The 10,105-nt window shown below is 47.8% G+C and overlaps 1 protein-coding gene across 1 annotated transcript in view; it reads left to right on the top strand.

The window, feature by feature from the left end:
* The window catches only part of FUBP3 (far upstream element binding protein 3), a 30,780-nt gene extending 20,675 nt beyond the window's left edge, over window positions 1-10,105 (top strand). The window contains exons 14-20 of the mRNA XM_019621303.1: window positions 3,265-3,425; window positions 4,236-4,309; window positions 4,757-4,833; window positions 6,897-6,965; window positions 8,439-8,510; window positions 8,992-9,119; window positions 9,849-10,105. Of these exons, the coding sequence (XP_019476848.1) occupies window positions 3,265-3,425; window positions 4,236-4,309; window positions 4,757-4,833; window positions 6,897-6,965; window positions 8,439-8,510; window positions 8,992-9,119; window positions 9,849-9,857 (590 nt within the window). The 3' untranslated portion in view covers window positions 9,858-10,105. The remainder of the gene's footprint in view (window positions 1-3,264; window positions 3,426-4,235; window positions 4,310-4,756; window positions 4,834-6,896; window positions 6,966-8,438; window positions 8,511-8,991; window positions 9,120-9,848) is intronic.

Below are 10,105 nucleotides of genomic sequence, written 5' to 3' on the forward strand. Positions count from 1 at the left end.
CTCTGAATTCTTGCAGTGCTTTTGAGTTAAGACACTGACGTATCAACGGAATTGTATTTAATTTTTTCTGTCTGCTTATTTCAGGATGAATGACATATGCCTAAACCAGTATTTAAGTAGTCACAGTTGGCTTTTAGTGTCAGCAGAGGTGAGACGCACAGAATAGGAGCAGATTAGCTGCCACTAAGGAGGCCAAGGCATGAGGGCATTGTGCCATGTTTCAGTGGCACTTAGGTCCTTTCCATCCTGATGGGCAGGAGTGAGCTTGCAATGTTGTGGCCTTTTCCCTTGCCACACAGCCCTGCTGCACCTCACTTGTTCCCTTTCTGGCCCTCGTGGCACCCTGAATGCTTTATAACCGGATGACTAGGGGCACAAGTATGCAACGTAGGCATGTCAGGTATATTTCAGATGTTTTTCTTTGCTATAAACCTGTTCACAAGCCAGAAAACTTCTTCAGTATGACTCTCCCCATTATGCAGATACTGCAGAATGATTGCACTTTATCTCACTGAATAGTCCAGCTGGGCAAAGATCAAGCAAAGCAAATTTTAAGCCCACAAGTGAGAGCTATATATATATATGGAAAAATCAAATTATAATGAAACTTTATTGCTGTATCCATTAGTCATCCTTAATAAAGGAACAGAAAAGGTCACTTGTTGTTCAGCAGTGCACTGAAGTGGAGCATTTGTGACTACAGAGAGCATGTGCTGAAAAGATAAATGCAGGTAGTGGAGTTAGATGTCCTAGCATTCAAGTGCAAGGCCTGGCACGGGCTCGCTGTGAGGATGAAGGGTGGCTTTTTACCTTTGTTTCCACAACAGCAAAACAAGGATTCTTACCCAGCCAGATCAGAAGCTTTCTGGAGTGACTAATTACTAGTTGTATGGTGATTTGAATGCTTGTAGCTTTGCAATCGGTGCTCTTACAATGCCTGCGCTCTTAAATACTGTTGCAGCATTCATTTTTTTGTCAAGTGAGTGATGGCTGTAGCATTGCCTTTTGGGGTCTGGATGGGGATGGATGCACTGCAGTCTCTGTTTGCTGAAGCAAGAGATTGTTGTCTGACTCTTCTGGTTTCTTCTTCCTTGCCTATGGGGCATTATAAGGCAGAGGGGGTGTTAATTTGGGGGTTTAAACAGTCACCAACAGCACTATCTTTGCTCACCCCGTTTTAGTTTCTGAGCAGTTTCTAGCTGGTAGTGTTTGTGTTTGTTTTTGTGTGGTACAGAGCTTGGCTGTTAGCCCTCTGTACAATCCAGCCAGGTTTTGTGGGCACACGTAGCTCTGCCTCTGAGGTCAGCACCTGAGCAGTGGTTACCTTGGGCTCCTGGATGCAGGGTATCAGATGTGGCCAGGTAACTGCTGCTGCGCTTCCAGCTTCGTGTCAGCACTCCAGAAGCAGGGAGAAGTGGGAGACGGGGAAGTTTGCCATAGCTTGGTCTGAACAGTGTGTGTGACAGAAGATCCAGGCCCCTTTCCCATAAGGATTGCTTCTTTGCTTTGGAGTTTGAGCTTTTATGAGCTGATAAGAAGTTCCTGGCTCCCTGGAAATCTTGTATGTAGCTTTTTCCTCTAGAGGGTGGGTAGGTGCAGCTTTTCTTCTGTGAAAGACTCGAGGAAGGGTGGAGACAAGCACCATACACATGTCAAGTGCTTTCTCTGTTTGGTGGTGCATGGAAACAAACCGCAGCCTCTCTGGGCCCCCGCTGGATTTCCATGATAAATACAGCAATATTGACAGATAACGTGGCTGGCCTGGCTCTTGTCAGCTCTGCCTTTTAGCAGGTTTGATTAATTGCTTTACAATTTCACGTCCAGCTGGGGGGCCACTCTTGGATCACTTCTGCCCCCCATCAGGTAGAAGAATGGAGCGGGGCTGCTGAATGCGGCTGCAGACAGCCACCATGTGCCGAGCGGTCGCTGCTTTATGGGGGCAGATGAACTCCTTCCAGCCCTCGCAGCATCGTCTCGACTGCGTCACTTTGCACGCTCTGCTGAAAATTAGGAAAGTTTGGGATGGGAGGGGGGCACTTGGGCATGTGGCAGAATGGAGGGTGAGGAGAAAAAGGCCACCGAAGCCCACACAGGAGGTGGGAGCTTGCAGTCTGCCACCAAACCTGGAGAACAAACTTGCAGGATCCTTCCGTACGGCCTAGGAGGGAGTTGATGAAACAGCCCCAGCAGCAGCCAGCTTGGTGCTGGATGCTGAGCAGAAAAATAACTTGAAATCTAGTGAGTTCTCCTCACTTCCAGTCTGATGAGGATGCTTTGGATTTCGGTTCACTTTTGAAAGGAGAAACGTAGCGTGCTGTGTGAGCAGCAAGCTGTGCTTGTCCCACTGTCCCACTCCTTTGTGATCTGAAGAGTTTGGGTGCCGTTTTCCTGTGTTTTTATTAAGAAGATGAAGTAATCGCTGACTCAGATTTTGCCTTAATGAATAAAAACAAGGGCACGGGGGCTCTATATGAATCTGCATCTGACAAAAGCATAAAATAAAACGTTGTGGATTTGAGGCTCGATTTTGTGGCTTTCCCATTCTTGTCTGAAAGCGAGTGGCTTTGCTTTGGCTACACAGTACAATCCCTGTTGTCTGCTCAGGGATGTGACATGACTACCTTTTGTTAAATGCATCTTCTAAAATTCATTTAGAAAGAGTTAATTGCCCTTTGGCAACTTTTCCTCCTCCCTTCCCCAGAAAGGCTTTAAAATGTTAAAAAGGTCACGAGTCCATTACAATGAAACGAACAAGTGTCTGCAACATCCACAGTTTGTTTTTGAAGTTGTGCTGGATGTATAGAGATGGAAATGTGAGCAAAATTGAGGAGATTTTTAGAGACTCCTTTTAATTAAAAGCGAACAAAAAGCTCTGGTTACTTTACTTCACTTTCCTTCCTGCTTACTGCCTGTACTTCAGGCTGGCAATTTTGGTTTGTGATTTGAAAATTGTAAAGCCCTTTCCTTCCCGTTACCCTTTAATTTCTCCAGTTGAGTGGAGCTGGTCTGTAAGTTGTGTCAGCTTCCAAAAGAAGAATCGAACCATTGTAGTGTTGGCTGAAGCTTTTGTTAAGCAAATGTCATTAAGAGACTGGGACCTAGCAGGTCTTCAGGAAATCAGCTCTGTGTTGGCTGAGGCTGTCCCATGCTGCTCAAAGCACTCCGGTGCTCTGCTGCATCTAAATGGCTAACTGTGTGCCATAAACTTCGTTATGTTTTATGGGAAGAGATGCTGAATATCTGTCTTGATTTTCTTCTCTTCAGGTGGTGAGAACATCAAAAGCATAAATCAGCAGTCAGGAGCTCACGTGGAGCTCCAGAGAAACCCACCTCCAAACACAGACCCTGGTGTACGAATATTCACAATCAGAGGAGTTCCCCAGCAGATTGAACTCGCTAGACATCTCATAGATGAGAAAGTTGGTGTAAGTTCCATCTCTGTTGGCTTTGAGCTGTCTCTTTCAGAATTGTTTTCACCCATAGGTGCGTTTAGGCCTGGACTTAAGGGGTGGCACAGTGTGCACTCTTAATGTTATTTAGCTTTAGAACCATTTGCCTGTTAGCAGCAATCTTGAGTTTTGGCCCTTGAGATCCATTGGACTAATTTTTGCTGTGGTCCCAGGAGGATCTGACTGCTGACATAATCAAGTGTAACATGCAACTATAATAGGGCATGAGGAGGCTGCCAAGTGGGATTTTGAAAGGAAGACCGCAGTGTTACTGTGTGAAAATGACATAATCTTGTCATCATAATCCTAAAAGTAACACTGAAATCCTTGCTCCAGCAAATCCAGGTTGATGTTTATCTTCTACTTAATGCAGTGCTGTGGTATTGAAGCTTAATAATGTCAGGCTGGAGTACTACTGAAGGGGGAAACTTGGGTAAAAGGAAGAAAGGAAAATACTGAACTGGGGAGTAGTAGAACTGAAAAGCAACCTTTGTGTTGAATTACCTGAGAGGAGAAGGCTTGATACCAGCCTCAGGTTCCAAGCTATTCAAAGAACAACTTCCAGCTGTGCTGTAGTCCTGTTAGCCCCTTTGTGGCTGGCCAGGGTTGCTTTTGAAGCTGAGCTCCTGAAGTGTGCTGACAGTCCTGAGAACTTCATTCTTGGAAGATCAGTCCTTATTTTCAGGAGCTGGGGTTTAATGGAACATAGCCCAGGCTGTCTTCTCTACTAGCTATCTTCTCCCTCTGTGTAGAGCTGACATTAAATATTTCTGGATTCCATGGCAGGGTACCAGCATGGGTGGACCTGGAGGATTTGGTCAGAGTCCGTTCAACCAAGCACCCACTACACCTCATCAAAAGTAAGCTTCTGCATCTTCTCACAGTTGGGTTCTGGGGAATGGCTGGGAGCTGTAAAAGTGTTGAGAGAGGTATGGTGGGCCTTGGAGGGGTGGTGTGCGAGTGCAGCCTTTTAAAGAGAGAGCTGAAAACTTTGACTACAGGAGGAATTTCAGCTATGAAATTGCAAACAAGGTAGGTATTTCTGTCTCCAGTGCAGTGAGAGTGTGGAAAGAAGCTGGAGCCTCATTTGCTGGGGTGCTGTTTCAGTGCCATGTGTCTTTGACTTCACAGACAATTTCAAAGGTGCAGTTAGCAGCTGCACCTACACGTTTCCTTCTGTTCCACATTCCTGTTTGCCCAGCAGTTGCTGACTAGAAGTAATAATTTTGTTTCTTTGGCTGACTTCATGCATAGCTCCTCTTAAGTATTTTATTGTCTGCTTCAGCATGCCTTTTTATCCTCTGCAGTGGTCCTCAGGCGTTCATGACGCAGGGTTGGGGCAGTACCTACCAGACGTGGCAGCAGCCTGGACAGCAAGTCCCAAGTAAGTGTTTAGGGCCTGGGTTTGAGAAAGGCTGGTGTTCCCTTTGCCACTAGACACAGATTGATCCATAAGAACACTTGTGTGCAGTGGTGTTAGAGCTCGGAGGAAGCCGAAGTCCACCAAAACCAGTAATACTTTTAGTGCACTTACCTGCTTGTTTCTGCTCCCTTTCTGGAGAAACCTACTTTGTAACATTTCTGCCTTAAGCTTTCTCTTTGGAGCATTCTCCAGGCAAGCATTTCCTATCCCCACTTCTCCCTGACAGGCACGCCATGTGTAGTGGTGAGCCCCCCCATCTCTCTGCTTTTTAACTCATCAGTCCTTGATTTTTGTTTTTATTTTTTTTTTTTTGTACATATTCTTTATGAGCTCTTTTCTAATTCCCATACTGACAGAAAGGCTGGGAAATAGATGCAGGAAGTGGAGAAGATGAGCATGGCTCCTATTCTGCTTCATTCACACTGGCTGTAGTAGTGTCCTCTTATTTCCTTTTGGGAACTGATAACTGCTCAGCTTCTGCAGCACTAAAAGCATGGAATGTGACCAGCCAGATATTAGCATTAAGATAAAAGTGACAGTGCACAAATATCTGCAGTAGTGAGTTCAAAAGCTGAACCCAGATCACTTCTGCTACCAGTGTCTTACTGCTTTGGGCCACTGACACAGTGAATCAAACTGACTGTTGTTCTTCAGAGCTCAAAGTGTCCACTTTCTCACAAAACTGTTCAAAATTCATCAGGTTGGAATGAGAGGTTCCCCATTTCAGAATAACTAAAGTAGTGCTGGAGTGATGATGTCTGTCAGTAATGGCATTATCCTGTCTTCAACAATCTGAACGATGCTTTGAGCAGATTCCTAGTCTGCTTGTTAATCTCAAAGCTCATGTGATGCACTGAGATGCCTTTCAGTGCTCTGACTGGTTCAGCAATGAAGTAGGTTAAGTTCAGTTTAAATTCCCTCTCTTTGAGGTGCCTGAGATGGAAGAATAATTGCTGTAACAATGCCAGCAACTGCTTTTGTGATTCCCTGTGACACAGATCACATTTAATGTAAACAAAATTGTGCATATCTGAAATCTGGAAATCCTCAGCACTGTGTTTTTGACATCATGCATTTCTAGAAACCCTGCATGGGACTGGGGGCTTCGTGTTAAACTTTGAGAGTGTCTTTGGGAAAGGGCTTCTACTCCTCAGAAATTGCAGCTTGAAAATCATAGCTCCTCTGTAGAGCTCTGGAGACAGGCAGAAAATCAGCAGCAGTTGTGCTTTCAGGATAGGTGGGCTTGGAAAGAATTTTTGTTTCCGCAGGAATGGGATAGTATGATGCTGAAAAGGAGAATTTTCCCACTGGCTTGTTTAAGAGGACAAATTACTGTTCACATCCTTCCTTGTGCTCTCCCAAGAGCACTGAACCTTCCTGAGAAGCAGAGCAGGAAGAAGTGCAGCAGGGAAAGCTCTACAAAAAAAAAAAGAAAAAATCCTTAGCTTCACGTAAAGCCTTTGAATAAATGCTTATGAAACATGCTTTTCTAATTGCCTTTAGAGATACCTTTAGAAACTCACCTCACAAATTTATCTTCTTCCTTGCCTTCCTCAGGTGTCCTGCCCTCCCCATCAGACACTGGGAGAAATAATCTCCCTTTTTATAATGTCTGTGAGCTGTGTCTTGTGCTCACAGCCCTTGGCCTCGGAGCTTAGTGGTGTCAGAAGTCCAGACCCCTTGAATTTCTCAGTACCAGCAGTGTGGCTTGTCCCACTGGCAGCTGCTCTGCAGTGCATTTCTGAGATTTTTGGTGGTTCCCAGAACCCGTGAAGCATCCAGCCTTGCAGTGGTCAATCCCCCTGTGTGGGATTAGTACCATAAGATGCGTTCTAGGGACGAATATTTAATTTCTGCTGTTGAACATGATGGAAAACGTCAGCTCACCAGTTTCATGTTTACTTAGGGTCCTCCATGTTCCTGTTTGTAGGCAGGCACACTGAAGGCAGTCATGTAAGAAGAGAGGACAGACAAGATAACGCTGTGCTTTAAGCAGACCTCACTGCTTTCTTTTCCTGCTGCAGATCACAATGGTACCCAGTCAGGCCAGGTGGAATTCACCAAGGCATGGGAAGATTATTATAAGAAACTAGGTAAATACCTGTTTTTACACTGTGAGTTTTAATTAGAGAACAGGCTGGCAAGGGGGCCCTGCCCTGTGGCTCTGCTTTCCCCAGCAGAGCCGTCCCCTGACTCCCAGGGACAGATCTCAGAGTGCCCTCCTTGTGGGAGGAGGGGCAGCCCCCACCCCTACACATGTATTCAGATTTTAATTACTTCCCCATCTTAAATAAATTAACTGGCCAGAGAAACATTTTGCCGTGAAATGCATTTAGCTGCGTGTCCTTTCAGCCCGCTGCGGACTGTAATTCTCCGAGAAGAAAAGGCATTGAAGGAGGTCCTTTGTTGGCATTAGCAGGTGGACAGTTGAGGCAGCCTTGACCTCTGCCAGAAAAGGTCCTGACTTGTAGCGTTGGTCAAGTCTTTTAACCTGCTTTTATGCCCCTGGACAGGACACCGCTGCCCTGTTCCCTCCACCCACTTCACACTCACAGTGCATTACGTTCCCCCTCTCCCCCCACTTCAGAGTCCTCTGAGATGAAGCCGAGGGGCTGTGAGAGCTGTGTGTGTGTGTGTGTGTGTGTGTGTGTGCTGTCCTTGCCTGCTGTGCGTGCAGCAGCTTGTGCTTTCGCCGTGCCTGCCTTCCTCTGCAGTTTTCTGATTGCTGTATTTTCTGTTCAGGGTTGGTTGGTTGGTTTGTTTGCTGCATGTCTGGCTGAGGGCTCTTTGCTCTAACTGCAGCCTCTGCAGCCAGCTCGTTGGACTCTCCCCTGCAACAACACTTAGACACACTGGCTTCACCACATTTTAGTGTTGCTTGGAGGAGGGAGATTAGTGCTGGGTGCAGGCAGGCTTTGGGCTCTGTGGTCTGTCTGTAGGGCTCTTAGTGCAGTGCAGGAGCCCAGAGCCAGCCGTGCCTTCTCAGAGGGCTTTGCAGATGCTGCTGCATGGGGTGGTGTTGGGACCGGTGGCTTGCTGAGTGCTGACCACATTGTATGGGTGGGCACTGCCACCAGGACTCCTTGGGATGTGTCTCGCTGCAAGAGCAGGGGGTGCAGATGCAGGTGACTGCAGATGTGGTTGTAGCCATGGCAGCTCTGCGACTGGAGGTTGAGGTGATAGGGCTCTGCTGTCAGGGTTTGAACCCTGGGTCCCTGTCCTTGGTGTGAGCAGGCTGACAGCTTTGGGTGGTTGATGTGCAGAGCTAGCAGCTCCCAAACAGCGTGCTTGGCCTCGAGCAAGTCCTGGCAGAGTGGAGGGGAGGGATGGAATTTGGCTTCGTGCCCTTCAGCAGCACTCAGGTGAGACAGAATCAGGAACTTGAGTCTTTCCCTGGCGTTCCCCAAATTGAGAATGCCCAACACAGCATAAACGTGGAAGCTGAAGCATGGAGTCCAGGCAACTGAGGTAGAGCCAGGGCCTGTCTAGTGGAGAGGTAGATGTCACTAGCTGGAAACTGTCACCTGTTCCATATTGACGTGCCCCTTATTGTCATCTTTGCACAGGCCAACAGAGCCAGCAGCAGAACAGCCATCCCGATTACAGCAAAGCATGGGAGGAATATTACAAAAAACAGAGTGAGTGAAACAGGGTTGTTGGAGATAAGGAAACTCTTGTTACAGAGTTCACTCTAATCGGATGACTTGCGTCTCCATCCCCTGCCATCATTAGCTTCCAGTCCTCTGCAATTCCCTCTGGTCCCTGCAGTTGGTGATGGTGCATGGTAGTTCTTCCACTGGAAGCTGTCGTGGTGCCTGCTGCTGGGCCTCAGGAGGGCTGTTCCTGCTGAGCTTCAGTGCACAGCAGAGCCCGTGTCCGTGCTGGGGAAGCATTGCACACACCGAGAATCGATGCTGACAAAACAAAACCCAGAAAGTTGAAGCTGGGTTGTCAAAAAGGTAGGAATGCTCTGCACACAGGTGTGTGGACAGTCGTGGCCCTGCCTTCCTCCGCTCCATTAAGAGGCGTGTGGTGCCAGCTTCTGGATTTGCATTTGGCAGCCTGGGTTTCGTCTCACCCAACTGCTCATCTCTCCCTTTCCCCTTCTCTTTCCTCCAGGTCATGCTGCCAGCGCTGCTTCTCAGGCAAGCTCCCAGCCGGACTACACGATGGCCTGGGCAGAGTATTACAGACAGCAGGCTGCCTACTATGGGCAGACACTAGGGCAGGCGCAGGCCCACAGCCAGGTGTGTATTCACCCTCTGCTGTTCCCCTGGGGGAGCTGGGTGTGCTGGCCTTGCCCGGGTGTGGGGAGAGCCTTGGAGTCATGCAGTGAAGCACAGAGATGAAGAAGTCAGAAGTTGCTCAGCGCTACCATTGCGTTATCTCAGCATCAGACTGACTTCCCTGTGCAGGGTGGATTTGTGGGGAGAACTGGGAGGTTGTTGGTTTATTTTCCTTAAGGGCTTTGCTCATGATCCCCAAGCTGTTCTGTGGATGTTGGTGGGATTTCAGCAAAGTGAACGATAGCTTTAGGCTGGCAGGATAGAACAGCACTGTTCTGTTGTGCAGAGTTTGCCTTTTCTCTTGCAAGCTTTGTGCTAGGATAGAGGCATGCCTGGGGAGCACCTGCCCTGATAGAGAGGGGAAAAGCAGAACCTTGCCTCTGGCTGTGGAGGTCTGGGTGCTGGTTTTGCAAAGGGAACGCGTTAGCATTTGGCAAAGAGCAGGGATGTGGGGGGTGGGACACATCTCTGCAGCGAGCTGAGCTGCTGGGGCTGCGGGCGCAGGAGGAGCACAGCCCTGAAACAGCGATGAAAAGCAGCTCTGTGTGCCGCTGACACTGAGCGTGGCACTGCAGAAGGGAGAGCCCACGGGATGGGAGGCAGCACAGAGCACGGTCAGTGCTTGGGGGATGATTGGCACTGGGGTGTTGGGTGCTGCCCGGTGACGTCCCGCTGTCCCTCTGCCCACAGGAGCAGTAGAACAACGTCCTCGTGGCCATCGTCGCTGTTTGGTTTCTCCCTCGGAATCATTGTGGAAGAAAACCTTTTTGTAACAGAGGTTTCTAGATTTGCAACGTTTTGATGAAGACTTTTCTGTTTGTTTGTGAAACACTAGCTGTAGGATAATCCATACTGAACTTTTCTAAGAATCAGGAGCAATTAGTAACGTACTAAACTTACGGACATGCTGGTAATTTTGTTTCTAAATTTGTACAAAACGGCAAAAA

The sequence above is a fragment of the Meleagris gallopavo genome, chromosome 19 (assembly GCF_000146605.3).
Source record: "Meleagris gallopavo isolate NT-WF06-2002-E0010 breed Aviagen turkey brand Nicholas breeding stock chromosome 19, Turkey_5.1, whole genome shotgun sequence".
NCBI classification, from domain to species: Eukaryota; Metazoa; Chordata; class Aves; order Galliformes; family Phasianidae; genus Meleagris; species Meleagris gallopavo.